This window comes from Berghia stephanieae, chromosome 4 (assembly GCF_034508935.2).
Source record: "Berghia stephanieae isolate SIO BIC M18660-M18661 chromosome 4, UCSD_Bste_1.3, whole genome shotgun sequence".
Classification (NCBI taxonomy): Eukaryota; Metazoa; Mollusca; class Gastropoda; order Nudibranchia; family Aeolidiidae; genus Berghia; species Berghia stephanieae.
The window spans coordinates 3,499,788-3,516,064 of NC_088363.1; the positions used below are offsets into that span (position 1 = coordinate 3,499,788).

Consider the following 16,277-nt stretch of genomic DNA (forward strand, 5'->3'; position numbering starts at 1 on the left):
CAAGGAATTTGGCAATGACAGGCCTTCTTTTGTCACTCGTTCTTCTACCCATCCTGTGCGCTCTTTCTATCACCACCCTTCCTTCCACTTTGCACTTCCGCACCAACTCCGCCACCAGTTCAAAACAATTCTCTCCCTCCCTCTCCTCGACACCGTGAAACACCAAGTTGTTCCTCCTGCTTCTGGCCTCACTCTCAATCGCCCTCGCCTCTAACACCTCCACTCGCCTTCTCAACACCCCACATCTTCCTTGACAATTCTCGCCTCACTTCGTTGCATCTTTACCTCCTCCTCTATCCTGTCTAACCTCTCCTCTTGTCCTTTCATATTTTCTAATATCCTGTCCATTTGATCTTTAATGGTACTGAGTTGCCCCAACACCGCTAAAACCGAGCTCACGCTGTCTTTAACTCCATCAATTACATTCCTCAATTCTATGAATTCCCTTCTCAACTCACACATCTCGTCAGTAACACTCGGTAGATCGTCGCTACCCCCTCTTAATCTCTTTGCATTGGAAGCTGGGGTAGACATGGTTTGGCTACTTATTATCAAATATGTACGTTGAAGAGAGAGAGAAGGTTGGGGGGGGGGGGGGTTACGGTTGGGAGAAAACAGTTCACGATTCTTGTCACAGAGTGACAAAACAAACAGTGACACGGAATGTTTACACAACAATCACAATCCAGATAATCAAAACAACCAGGGTTTACAGGTGAACAGCGACGATGACGGTTACGGTGATATTGAAATAATAATAATAATAATAATAAATAATAATAATAATAATAATAATAATAATAATAATACAATGATGAGATGATTTAATGCCTCGAATGGTGAAATAATGGCAGAAGTTGAAGAATTTTGTACTACCTTCACAGTTTCAATTGGAAATCCTGAAAACACAAAACACTTAAACAGTCCGGAATATAGTCCAAAAGATAAAGGGAAATGAGTCGAACAGACCAATATAAATTTCAATCCAAGACAACAACAATTACTTGAGAAATATAGGATAAATGCACGATAACACCACAGCAGATAGAAAGACGTCTTGACACCTTGACACACAAAAACAAAAAATCAACACATATTATTTTTATTTCAAATTGGCCAGAAAACTCGTCCTTCAAATATCGATCGATTTAAACGACTCTCGTCTTGGCAAAAACTCCCAAACTCTTTGCGAAGTCACAGGTTTGAGAGTTTTTGCCAAGATGAGAGTCATTTAAATCGATCGATATTTGAAGGACGAGTTTTCTGGCCAAATTTTTAAATATGTGTTGTTTTTTTTTCAGTGTACAACAGTGTGCAATTTAATAAAGAGATGAGAATATCAGAGACAGAGATGATAAGATAATGACATAGATAGGCCATTTTCACCAGGTTTCTTTGTGATCCTTGTCAAGGCTTTCGCGTAGAGTTTACCAATTGTCCATTTAACCAATTATCTCCCATGCTCTGGAAATACTCGTATTTAATAATTTGACCAGAAAACTCGTCCTTCAACTATCGATTGATATAAATAATCCTCATCTTGACAAAATACTCACAAACCTGCAATTTCGAGAAGTCTTTAATAGGGTCTCAGTATGATATTTTTATTTTAAAATGAGGGTCGTTTAAATCGATCGATTTTTGAAGGACGAGTTTTCTGGCCAAATTTTCAAATACATGTTATTCCAGAGTACGACCGGTAACTGGTTAATGGCTACAGCGCTACGTGAGATAACTCAACGTTTTATTTCAGACTGCCAAATGACTCCGTCATGAGCATACATCTGATGTTTAAGTCGGCTCCAATGATCTATAATGGTGTGTGATTCCCCCATCTTTGAGTCACCTGGTCCTCCAGGTTGGGGGTTGGCAAAGGGTTAACACCCCCTTTCCGTTAAACTCAAACCGTTACAGAAACGCAGATGGGCAAACCAAATCCTTTATTTGGCTTGGGCGACCAATATACAGAGAAGTGGTAAGACCTGGAATGAGATAAAAAAAAAAGTTAGCTCAGGATAGAGAAGGATGGAAACTGTGTGTCTGTGACCTATACCCTGACTCAGGGTGGAAAAGGCAATGATGAAATGCTCTGTACAAAGTTTCGCAATGTCATGAATCTTAAGTAAGTAAATTCCCCAAACAACAACACAACATACTATTTGCAAAGACATGGTCGGATGTCTTTGAATACAAATAAGTTATGTTTTGTTACATTCGTAAAAAGGAAAAATTAAATGATTTTGTTTTATGTTAAGAAAAATCTAAAGTATAAAATAAACTTTTTCCAAGTGTTTGGAATTTGGCATTTAAAAACGCCAAACTGGCAAAATTGTTACATTTTGAGTGAGATCGTGCTCTGTTGAATTTGAATCTCTTGGACTCTATTTTTTTTAAAAAATTGAGCTTTTATATAGATAGTTCGAAGGTGACGTCACTCAGGTCTTTGTTATTGTTTTTTGCCATCCGCGTTTATGAGTAATGCTCACTGAATTGTATTAACCAGACTATAAATTTTCATGGATACGCACAGTTTTGTGTATTGGTCCGTTATACTTCCGGATGGCAATATTACAAGCTTCTTAGCCAAGCGCATACTATCTATATCCATTAAACGTGCTCAGAGCGATTTACAAGGGATCCCTGGGCAACAGCAACATTTAACATGTAGGACGGGACATGACGTCTGTTATACGATATTACAATTTTCTTCGGATAGAGACAACGCTGTTAACGGTCAGGTACTCATTTTACACCTGAGTAGGGTGAGAGAAGAATCTGAGTAAAGAGCTTTCTCCAAGGACTCAACTATGCTACGAGCGAGGCTGGAACCCAGGATCTTCCGATCCGAAAGCGAGTGTCACACCACTAGACCATACAGCCGCACAATTTATATATAGGACGTGTCCTAACTCTAAGCCAGTATCTTTCTGACCCAACAAAAAAGGATTATTTTTTTTTAACAAACTCAAAGTCAAGTGTCTTAGATAGAGAGATAGTTTTTGACCACCAAAAATTGATTGGAGTTGTTGAATCACCAGGATGATGTGTATATCTTGGGCGTACACTCAGAAGAGATGAAAATATACCTGCTAATAAAGCCATGAATACTTTTTTCACCCCATCTGAACACAAGAAATATCAAGGTAGACCACCCACGTCAATTTATACTGTCCTCAATCGAGTCCTAAAACGCCTTCAAAATAACAAAGAATTAAAATCAAAGGAAGACCTTATGAACTTAGCATCCACAGCAAAAGACCGTGAACTATGGAAGGAAATGACACAGATGTTAGTAGAGGCAGCCGAGGCGTCCCGATCGGATGATTAGAAAGGCCTTAAGTCAGTCATATATATATATATATATATATATATATATATATATATATTATAAAACAAAAACCATGCAATAATAGTGCTTAACTTTTTTTATAAAAGGAGCTATTTACAAAAGATTTCAATTATAATTATGATTATTTAACTTCTACAACATTGTCTCAAGCGTTAGCTCTCATCTAACGCTTGAAACAATGTTGTAGAAGTTAAATAATCATAATTATACTTGAATTCTTAAATATATATATACACCTGAGTAGGGTGAGAGAAGAATCTGAGTAAAGAGCTTTCTCCAAGGACTCAACTATGCTACGAGCGAGGCTGGAACCCAGGATCTTCCGATCCGAAAGCGAGTGTCACACCACTAGACCATACAGCCGCACAATTTATATATAGGACGTGTCCTAACTCTAAGCCAGTATCTTTCTGACCCAACAAAAAAGGATTATTTTTTTTTAACAAACTCAAAGTCAAGTGTCTTAGATAGAGAGATAGTTTTTGACCACCAAAAATTGATTGGAGTTGTTGAATCACCAGGATGATGTGTATATCTTGGGCGTACACTCAGAAGAGATGAAAATATACCTGCTAATAAAGCCATGAATACTTTTTTCACCCCATCTGAACACAAGAAATATCAAGGTAGACCACCCACGTCAATTTATACTGTCCTCAATCGAGTCCTAAAACGCCTTCAAAATAACAAAGAATTAAAATCAAAGGAAGACCTTATGAACTTAGCATCCACAGCAAAAGACCGTGAACTATGGAAGGAAATGACACAGATGTTAGTAGAGGCAGCCGAGGCGTCCCGATCGGATGATTAGAAAGGCCTTAAGTCAGTCATATATATATATATATATATATATATATATATATATATATATTATAAAACAAAAACCGTGCAATAATAGTGCTTAACTTTTTTTATAAAAGGAGCTATTTACAAAAGATTTCAATTATAATTATGATTATTTAACTTCTACAACATTGTCTCAAGCGTTAGCTCTCATCTAACGCTTGAAACAATGTTGTAGAAGTTAAATAATCATAATTATACTTGAATTCTTAAATATATATATACACCTGAGTAGGGTGAGAGAAGAATCTGAGTAAAGAGCTTTCTCCAAGGACTCAACTATGCTACGAGCGAGGCTGGAACCCAGGATCTTCCCAGGATATATATGTATTAACTAGACTATAAACGTTTAAGTTAACACATAGTTTTGTGTGTTGGTACGTTACACAACCGTGTGGCAATGTTGTGAGCTTCTTAAGAGCTAAGAAGTTCATAACATTGCCATTCGGAAGTATTATGGACCAACACACAAAACTGTGTGTATCCATGAACGTTTATAGTCCGGTTAATACAGTTCAGTGAGCATTATTCATAAACGCGGATGACAAAAAACAATAACACTGACCCGAGTGACGTCATCTTCGAACTAGATAGTCGTCATAATGTAAACAATGATATGATTGGTAAGCATACAAAACGACGCAGGTTTTACTATCGATGGTATGTGTCTAAGTAAAATACACACTGTCATACGTCTTGAATAAAACCAACCCAGAAATCTTTGTGTACACTGAAACGTTTATAATTTGATCGAGAAAATCGTGTGATAACTATTCACCCATCTGACGGTATAAAAACATAACAATGATCAGAGCTGTGTCGAAATCGTTCACGTTATTTTTTATTAACAACCAACTATGTTTGTTCGAGCACGTGTGTGAAGGTGTGTCACTAATAAGATTCAATAGTCTGAGATCACGTCGCCCAGCAACGACGGCCATCGTTGTTCTAAACAAAGAAAATCGGTACTTTTTGTTCTTCGTGCTGGCTAGATCTTTTCATATATCTTGTGATCAGAATGTGTTAAAGTCAAAACATGATCAGATTTATGTTTTTTCCCCCTCTGGATACGCTTTTATGCTCGTAGGAGAAATATTTCATACCGGCGTCCGCCATTGTTCCGATAGTTTAGAGCCAGTTACTAAGTTACTATGCGTCATTACGAGGGAAGTGACGTCATGACTGTTGAAGCGTATTCCCTGTTTCCATTGGTCAAACATCTACTGGCTAATTCCGAAACGAAAGAATGCAACCATTCTACATTCATTATGTAAACTCTTATTCCAGACATTAAAAATTCAGTCATCTATCTAGTGCTTTAGTCTGATTAAAAAAAAATTATATCATCATCATCATTGCCTTTTTCACCCTGAGTATAGGCCACAGACAAACAGTTTCCATCCTTCTCTACCTCATTCCAGGTCTTACCACTTCTCTGTATATCAGCTTCTTTAATTCTTCTCCATGTTCATCGGATCAGCAGAGTCCCTTCGGATTTGTCTGTTGTCCTTTATAAATTCTGTAATTCCAGAAACTCTTCGGTCGCCCAAGCTAAAAAAAAATGATTTGGTTTGTCTGTCTGCGTTTCTGTAACGGTTTGAGCTTAACGGAAAGGGGTGTTAACCCTTTGCCAACCCCCAACCTGGAAGACCAGGTTTATATACCGTTCTACATTTGATTTTTATGATATAGTCGAATAAGGCATTTCACCCGAAACTCCCCTGCTTATTTTCTTCTTCCTTTTATCTTTGTTGAATTATTTGGGCTTAACTTCAAACGAGGTTGTCCTAGTTACTTTCTTTGAGCTCAATTCGTGTACTGTACTATAATGTGATAAGGATCAATGACGGATACGAGCTTAAAATCCACTCTGAGCTTCTTTGATTTTGGTTCTTCCCTCAGATGACCCGACTTCCAAAGCACCGTGACCTCATTTACGGTCTGTTTCCGGTGTCTTCTCGACTCATACTTGAATTAATCAACGTTAAGCCAGTTGGAATTTTACTATTCTCTCTCTTTATACGTGATAAATAGTGGTGGAGTGAACGACCAACGCTAGGTAGATAGATAAATAAATAGTTGAGTTAACATAAATATATATATATAATATATATATAATATATATATATATAATATATATTTAAATTGAAACAGATGTAAAAGAACGCTTATGCAAGAAGTTTACGCACGAATTTTGGTAAAAACATGACAATAAAACACGGTTAATATCTATTAAAAAGAACCATTGGGGTAGCTGCAGGAGATTACATTTATTCTCGGTTGTTTCCACATAACACTTTCGTTGCAAATCCGGGGATAAGTATAAAACTCAGGGGATATCAGCAACAGATTGATGCTATTTTTGGTTGTTATACATAAAATGTGGTCATTTATCACAGTACTTTTATATCATAAGAGGTGGGGTTTGATAGTAATATTCGAGAAAATTCTTGTTGTCTTTAATATACAAGTTGTGTATTTCGCTCTTACTTTAAAGAGGCAGATTTTGAATATTAATGTGGGATGTCAAAATCTGTAGGAGGAGTGGTCAGAAAGAATTATGGGATAGTTTACGATAACAATATGAGATAAAAAGAGTGTTTCTATTCTATTTTACCTTTTTTGATTCTACACTACTTCTCTATGAGCTGCACACTTTAAACCTTCTGTGCTCACCATCATTTATTTGCATTTACGGAATTAGAAATACTCCACGTATATTGTAAATGGTTATATAGGTAAAAATGACTTTTCTTTTGGGTTGATTTTATAGGGTTTGTGTTATAGGGGAATGGTGAAAGTGAAGGATTGTAACGAAAATATTAGGAAGGTTGTTGTGATGATGATGATGATGATGATGATGTTGATGATGATGATGATTATGATGGTGATGATGATGATGTTTTTATTGATGCCGGTTTGTTTGTTTGTTTTTTTGTTTTGTTTTTTTTTCTTTTTTTTCGATGACAACTATGCTATTAGTGTACATCTGTGTAAGTGTGTCTATGTCAATATTGTATTGTTATAAATGTGTAACCAAATGACAAATTGCCACTTTTTTGAGGACAATAAAGATATATTATTATTATTTTACGGATTTGGGATTTATGAAACGATTTGAACTATCTATGATCATGCTATTTGATTTTGATTTGGATTAGGACTTTATCATTACAAATAAAGCAGTAAGAAATGAAACTTGGAATCTGGACTTTTATTTAAATGTCTTGATGTTGTGCATTCAATTATCATAATTGGCCCTTGAACTCTTTCGTCATTATTAACATCTACAACACAATGCAAAGGAATAACATTACCATCTATAAAAAAAAGCCACTACACGATCAAAAGCCATTACACATGTGTGCAACTACGCCACGCGGATAAATGAATAAATACGAACATTTATAAGCGCAATTTCTACCGATACACCATGCTCAGTGCGCTTCATCTGGGTCAGCGTGGATCAGCAGTACAGTTTTTGCACTTTGCTTCGTACTTGAGAGGTACCTAGTTCAAATACCCGTTGCGTTGTGTGGTCTTAGCAAGTCACCTCGTCCTAGCTCAGTTTACGGCGCTGCACTGCGGGTGACGCCGCGGTTGTTTCAAGTCCCCCTTGAAAAAGATCCAAAATACAAATTTTCCCTTTGGGTTGGGTAAAGGGAATTTTATATATTATTTATTTTTATTTTCTTTTAAAAGTTTTGTTCATTCCCTTGGGAAAACCAACAATAGGCTTCAACAGTTGTAACGTCACTTCCCTCGTAATGACTCATGGTAACTTAGTAACTGGCTCTAAACTATTGGAACAATGGAGGACGCCCTTATGAAATATTTCTCCGACGAGCATAAAAGCGTATCCAGAGGAAAAAAAAAACAAACATTATAAATCTGATCATGTTTTGACTTTTACACATTCTGATCACAAGACATATGAAAAGTTCTAGTCAGCATAAAGAATAAAAAGTACAGATTTTCTTTGTTTAGAACCATTATGGCCTCCGTTGCTGGGCGACGTGACATCAGACTATTGAATCCAGTTGACATGACGAGAAAAGCTGTGGACTGGAACCCCCATGGAAAAGGAAAGGTGGGGAGGCCAAAGAAAATATGGAAAAGGTCAAGATTTTTATTCTGACCCCTTTTTCTTCCCAACAGTAAATGGGTAACGGCGTCTGTTAGATCTGGCGGAAAGTACTTTGCGATAGACCAGCGTTTTATCCAAAGGGTAGCAAGCAATTGCAATTGTCCGTTTCACGCTATAGAAACAGGGATAAACACCGGCTCCATTGATCTTACGGCTCCAAAGGACTACTTTTAAAAATTTATTTCTATAGATAGAAGGAAGTTGACGTTACTCTGGTCTTTGTTATTGTTTTTTTTTTTTGCCATCCGCGTTATTGAGTAGTTCTCACTAAACTGTATTAACCAGCTTTTAGCGTTCAGGGTCACACACAGTTTTCTGTGATGGTCCGTTAAACTTTTGGATGACAATGTTGTGAGCTTCTTAGCCAGGCGCATACTACCTTTCTGTCTCGCCATGAGCTTTTATAGCCTGGTTGCAAGTTAAGTGAGAATTACTCATAATCGGGGACGGCAAAAACCAATAACAAAGACCTGAGTGACGTCAACTTCGTTCTATATATAGATAGCGTGCGCTTTGCTAAGACGCTCACAACATTGCCATCCGACAGTATAACGGACCAACACACAAAACTCTGTGTCACCATGAACTTGTATTGTCGGGATGAATCACTCATAAATGTGGATGGCAAAAAAAAATTAAAAAATAATAATAATAAGAAGAAAGATTTGAGTGACGCCATCTTCATTCTATCTATAGAATGGCTTGTGATTCTATTTATACCTCTGACCGACTTTTGTTTTTAATTTCCTGTCTGACAATAATAAAAATATCCCTTGTGATAAAAAAATATATAATAGTGTAAAAATATATAGCGTGTATTCTGCGGCAATGTCAAATGATTTCGTGAAAAATGAGAGTAAGTTGACAAGCATCTCGAGTGATATTAGGCGTTTCGTTAAAAAGCTCACAATATCCGCCAGCCAATGTATAACCATAAACTTTAACAGTCAGTTAATTGATGCATTGCACTTAGTTGACAACAAAAAAACTCATAACGTCGGCAGCGAAATATAACTTAGCCTACCAGCACACAAAACGTTGTGTAACCTTGAACGATTGACGATTATACTGTCGTACTCTTGAAAAACACATATACTGAAATTTGGCCAGAAAACTTGTCCTTCAAATATCGATCGATTTAAAATACCCTCGTCTTATTAAAAGCTTTCAAACCTGGGACTTCTTTTCTGGCCAAATTTCTAAATATTATATACTTTCCCAGAGTACGGCAGAATAGTCTGACAGATACTCATAAAACATGCTAGCGAAAAACAAGAACAAACATCAAAGTGACGTCAAGTTGGTTCCTTCGATAGAATGGTGATCTTGATTGTATTTATGGCACTGGATGATTTCTGTTGTTAATTTCCTGTCGATGACAAGAGTAAAAAAAAACAAAAAAACAATCTCTCGTGATAAGTAGATACACAATAGTGGAACAATAGCGGATATTCTGCAGGAATGTCAACAAATATTTTTTTGACGCCCCCCGCCCCCCCCCACATCCCGCCTGAAAATGAGTAGAATCAGCATAATAGTATATCACTTAAAACGAACTTTGTAAATGTACAAACAAACAAACATCTATATAGATAGTATGCGCTTGGCTTAGAAGTTCACAACATTGCCATCCGGAAGTATAACGGACCAACACGCAAAACTTCGTGTAACCATGAACGTTTATAGTCGGGTAAATACAATTTAGTGAGAATTACTCATAAACGCGGATGGCAAAAAAACAATAACAAAGACCGGAGTGACGTCAACTTCGAACTATCTATAGTGATTCTTGGCGTTTAGTTAAAAAGCTCACAACATCCGCCAGCCGGATATAACGTACTAATACACAAACTACCTACGTATAATATCTCACCTAAAACGAACCTTGTAAATGAACAATAAAAACAACATCTCTCTTACCTCTCATCTTTCCATTGCAAGTCTGTGAAGCCCTTGTGACATCAATCACAATAATATTTATTACTGCCTTGAGAAGAAGGACCTTCGGCGGTCTTTCTACAAAGTGACATGCTTGTGTTTATTCACCTTAACAATGCCACTGTCACGTTATCTCATTTCATTCATTCTGTTTTGTTGATAAAGGGGAAACCCGAAACGTCCGTTGTACCTGTCTTCGTCTAATAAATTGAAGCTTACGTTTCCATTATTATCGTTATTTTTTTTCTTCTTAGAGACAGGAAAAGTGCTGTAGTATGTGAACTGAGGTGTGAAAAAAATCCCCCCCCCCCCCCCCGAAAACCCGGATATTTAGCGTCCCTGATTCTGAAATGTCTTGAGTTTCTGAAGTTTTCGATTTGTGACTTTTTGATATTGTAGATGGTGACGTGCACATGTCTGATGGCCCAATTGGAGCGATCTATATTCATGTTTTTGTCCAACCAAGTCATCAATCACATGATTTGTTGAGGCCCGACGATTGGATATTTCTGAACAAATGTAAACACGCTGCTTTGTTTATGAAAGTTGTAAAATGTACCCATGTGTCAAGCTGAACAAAATGACCAATCGTGATATAAGATATTTCAAAAGCTGTGAATATTTTTCACTATGTGGGTCATTTTGAGCACGCGTTGCAATGTGACCAATGACCTCGAGCACATGGAAAGGGAATATAGAGCATGTCCATACAATGGGCATGATCTATATTACACTATAGATAGTATGCAGATGACGTCACTCAGACCTTTGTTATTCTTTTTGCCATCCGCGTTTGCGAGTTGTTCTCACTCAACTGTATTCACCAGACTATAAAAGTTCATGGTTACACAGAGTTTGTGTGTTGGTCCGTTCTACTTCCGGATGGCAATGTTGTGAACTTCTTAGCCAAGCGCATTCTATCTATAGATAGTTCGAAGATGACGTCACTTAGGTCTTTGTTATTGTTTTTTGCCATCCGCGTTTATGAGTAATGCTCACTGAACTGTATTAACCCGACTATAAACGTTCATGGATACACACAGTTTTGTGTGTTGGTCCCTTATACTTCCGGATGGCAATGTTATGAGCTTCTTAGCAAAGCGCATACTATCTATATTCTAGGGTTATGATGGCCAATCTTTATGTCAAAAGTCAATTTGTCCAGGAGACTATTGTGCAGTAAGAACTCCGAGAAAAGAAACAATACATTTTCTATATATTTGGCCGGAAAACTCGTCTATTGATTACAGTTAACCTCCTCTTGTCTACAACTCAAACCTGGGCCTTATTAGTAGTCAATTTCTCGAAGTCCTTGATTTTCTTGGCCAAACCCCCATCCAAAAAAAAAACGTGTTTGTATTTTTCAAGTAACTTGTAATGACGTAAGTAGGAAGTGCCAGAAGACAATAATAGAGAGTAAAAATTTCGCGGCGGCGATGGGGGTTCAAACCCACGACCTTACTGGTACGACAACACTGTCTTGCCGGGGAGAACGTGACTCCACCGTATGAGTATCCACCACTCCTTTAAAAAAGTGTTTTCAAACTCTATATCTATCTTGAGCCATCCATCCCCGACTTCTTAAGGTCACGGGTTCAACACACACAAACACAAACGCCGCGGAGTTTGTTCAAAGTACGACACAATAAACCTCACGTGAACCCCCCCCCCCCCCCCCCCCCCCCAAAAAAAAAAAAAAAAAAACTCCGATAAAATATTGAACGGAAATAATCCTCACAATAATAGACTGCTGAAGTATCAGATATAAATTATTGATGGACGTTTGATTGACTGGAAGGAAATTTGCTGAGATTCTAAGCTATAGATAGTGCAGATGACGTCACTCAGGCCTTTGTTATTGTTTTTGCCATCCGCGTTCGTGAGTTGTTCTCACTAAACTTTATTAACCAGACTATAAAAGTTCATGGTTACACAGAGTTTGTGTGTTGGTCCGTTATACTTCCGGATGGCAATGTTATGAACTCCTTGGCCAAGCGCATTCTATCTATACTCTATATTGTGCGGCTGTGTGGTCTCTAGTGGTATGACACTCGCTTTCGGATCGGAAGGTCCCGGGTTCGAGCCTCGCGCTCGGTGCATAGTTGAGTCCTTGGAAAAGGCTCTTTACTCACTTTCTCTCACCGTACTCAGGTGTAAAATGAGTACCTGGCCGTTAACAGGGCTGTCTTTGTCCGAAATATTGTAATATCGCCTAACAGGCGTTATGTTCCGTCCTACATGTTAAATTTTGCTGTTGACCAGGGACCCCTTGTAAAGCGCTTTGAGCACATTTAGTGGATATTGCGCTATATAAAGCTCAATTTTTATTTTAAAATTTTTTACTCTGATGAAAACACTTTTTAAAAAAAGGAGCGATCTATATTCATGTTTTCGGTCAACCAGGCCATCAATCCCATGATTCTTTGCTGTCTAACGATTGGATATGTCTTAACAAAAGTAAACACGCTGCTTTGTTTACACATAATATAAACAAACCCAAGTGTCAAGCTGAATCGATCGAATAACCAATCGTGATGTTAGATATTTAAAAAGCTGTGAACACTTTTCACTAAGTGGGTCACTTTGAGCACATTTTTCAATGTGACCAATGACCTCGAGCACATGGAACGTTAATTTAGATCATGCCCATTGACCATAAAACTCGTCCTCCGAATAATATTGATTGATTCTAATGACCCTCATCTTGGGCAAAACCTCTCAAACCTGGGACCATTTTAGTTTCCTTAAAGGTCTCAGGTTTGAGACCCTTTTTTGGGGGGGACAAATTGAGGGCCATTTTAATTGATAGATATTTGAAGAAAAAGTTTTTCTAGCCAAAATATTTAATAATCATATATATATATATATATATATATATATATATATATATATATATATATATATATATATATATATTAATGGTACAGTAGTGTAAGAGAAAAGTGAGTGGACCAGGCATTTATGTTAATGATAACAGGAAATAAAGTGAGCAGAAAAGTGTCAAAAGACAACAGAGAATAAAACCTTTTTTAAATTTTTTTTTCGCCCGCGATGGGGGCTCAAATCCACGACCTTACTGATAAGACAACTCCGCCTCGCCGCGAGAGGGACGCTATACACAGTCGAGGCCATCCACCAACTCCCGTGTAAAAGATAAAATGTGAACCGAACTTATTACAGCCGAATCGATGTTTAAAATGTATTTTTCTCCCAGTAAATCAGTAAAATAGACCATTGCTCTGTACCCTAAACAAAAAAAAAAAACAAACAATACAACAACAAAAAAAAAAAAAAAATAAAATAAAATAAACCAACACGTTAAAGAATTTTTGGCCAGAAAATCTTCCTTCAAACATAAATCGATTAAAAAGACCCTCTTCTCGTCAAGAATTCAAACCTGCGACTTCATTAAAGTCATTTCATTTATGCCTCGGGTTTGAGCCTTTTTGGGGAAAAATGAGGGGTTGTTTAAATAGACTGATATCAAAATGTTCAGTTTTCTGGCTAAAATTTATATGTGCTTTTTTCACGGGAGTCCCCGTATCTCAGTTGTTGAGCGCTCTCTTCACACACAATGGGACCGAGATCAATCGTAGCCATCGTTAAGTTATAGCCTGACACTGAAACCCAAAAAGACTGGCATTTTGACATCATTATTTGGTTTTTGCACCGACTAGTGAGTTGTCATTAGTAGTGCTCATGGAAACAAGTTATTTCATTGGTTGAACTATTGAATACAACTCACGATTTGTTTTCTTTTGTGGCCAAAGACTGGCATTTTGACGTCATTTTTTTGGTCAGTGTCAGGCTATATAGATAGTATGCGCTTGGCTAAGAAGCTCATACCATTGTCATCCGGAAGTATAACGGACCAACACACCAAACTGTGTGTATCCATGAACGTTTATAGTCGGGTTAATACAGTTCAGTGATCATTACTCATAAACGCGGATGGCAAAAAACGATAACAAAGACCTGCGTGACGTCATCTGCGAACTATCTATACGATGGATCAATCTCGGGTGAGGTCGACATTTTCCCTTGACCCTCCTGTCCACCCCGCAGTGATTGGGTCTGTTAGATCTGGCGGAAAGTATCTAGTACTTTACGACAGACTGGCGACCTATAAAAGTTTAGTAATTCCTATTGTCCGCTTCATGCTATAGATAAAATGCGCTTGGCCAAGGAGTTCACAACATTGCCATCCGGAAGTATAACGGACCAACACACAAAACTCTGTGTAACCATGAACTTTTATAGTCTGTTTAATACAGTTTAGTGAGAACAACTCACAAACGCGGATGGCAAAAAACAATAACAAAGGCCTGTGTGACGTCATCTTCGTTCTATCTATAGAAACCGGGATAAACTCCGGCTCCATGTGCCAAAATGGCTCTAAAGAAGTATCTTTTTAAAAAAAACCAAGGTTCGCCAGAGTAGATAATTGTAGTGAAAACACATTGGTCAGCGAGGTGGTCAACATCTGTAGTAAACGACAGGGGAGAGTGACCATCAATTATTCTGACCACCAACACCTGAAATATTCACAACCGATAATGGCCTCTGTATCCACTTCATGAAAAAACATTTCCGAACATTTACATAACACATATTTACTGTGGCTCAGTGGTACAGTCTTTTTCTTCTTACCCGAAAGATACCGAGTTTGATCACCAGCCGCTGCGCTGTGTGGCCCTGAGCAGGTCACCACCTCGCCCTACCTCAATTTGCGGCGCTGTACTACGGCTGACGCCTGGGTTATTCTAGTCTTCCCTTGGAATAGACCATAGAGACAAATTTCCCTTATGGGATGAAAAAAGGGAATGTTATTTTTATTTTTATTTTTTGATTTCAGTTTGTCTAGAAAATACAAAGAACCAAACAAATATTTTACTTTAAATGTACCTACTTTAGAAGAAAGCCCAAAGCGTTAGAAAGATCTTAAAACTGTGAATTATTCAAGGCCCTAATTTAACACTTTTATCAGTCTTGTGGTCAGTTTAATCTATCAAAAAATGTAGATAAAGATCTGAACAAGTGTGTCTGAAAGGTGACAGACAAAGCAAGAAAGAAAAATGCAAGAATAGAATAACATCCCAAAAAATCAGTCGACCTCGACTGGGGATTGAACCTCAGGCCTTCTGATTACCACTCAGACGTGCTACATTTACAATGGTGTAATGGTAGCACGTCAGACCGGTAATCAGAAGGTCTGAAGTTCGATCCCCAGTCCAGGTCGACTAATTTTTTGGGATGGTTATTTTTTCTTGTTTTTTTTCTTTCTCAGAAATATAAAAGTTTAAGGTTATACACATAGTTTTGTCTGTTGGTACGTTATGAGTATTTTATCTAAACGCACAGCATTATAAATCTGATATAAATTGATCGTGGTTTCATATTTTGGACTATACAGTTAATAGAATTTAATTGTCTGATGTCACGTCCGCCCAGCAACTAGAAGCTTGGTTCTAAACAAATAAAATCGGTACTTTTCATTCTTCATACTGGCCAGAACTTTTTCACATCTCATGTGATCAGAATGTTTACAAGTCAAATCATGATCAGATTTATAATGATTTTCTCCTCTGGATACACTTGTATGCTCGTCGGAGAAGTATTTCATAAGGGCGGTGATGGAGATAATGGCGTCCGCCATTCTTCCGATAGTTTAGAACCAGTTAATATGGGTCATTCCGAGGGAAGTGACGTCACGACTGTTGTACCCTGCTGACGCCATCTACAATCACTCCCAAATAATACCTTTTTGAAGAGAGAGGTCACACAATATACAATTATTATTTCGAAGGGATGTGTTATTTTAGGGTGGGTGGGTAAAATAAGATTATCGTACTGTTGCTTCTCTCTCTCTCTCTGTCTCTCTCTGTCTCTCTCTCTCTCTCTCTCTCTCTCTCTCTCTCTCTCTCTCTTTGTCCCTCTCTCTTTCTCGCTCTCTATGTTTCTCTCTCTATTTCTCTCTCAATCTTACTAACTCATTCTCTT

The 16,277-nt window shown here is 37.6% G+C and overlaps 1 protein-coding gene across 1 annotated transcript; it reads right to left on the reverse strand.

The window, feature by feature from the left end:
* Positions 1-231: 231 nt before the first annotated feature.
* LOC144971665 (uncharacterized) lies at positions 232-1,074 on the reverse strand. Its single transcript, XM_078912739.1, has 2 exons — positions 877-1,074; positions 232-541 (listed from the first exon to the last, which is right to left on the reverse strand). The coding sequence occupies exon 2, from the start codon at positions 532-534 to the stop codon at positions 232-234; it is 303 nt and encodes a 100-aa protein (XP_078768865.1). The 5' UTR covers positions 535-541; positions 877-1,074.
* Between the last annotated feature and the right edge of the window lie 15,203 nt (positions 1,075-16,277).

Bases quoted from the DNA above. Each gene is read 5' to 3' on its own strand.
- LOC144971665 (XM_078912739.1), bottom strand. From the start codon at position 534: ATGTCTACCCCAGCTTCCAATGCAAAGAGATTAAGAGGGGGTAGCGAC.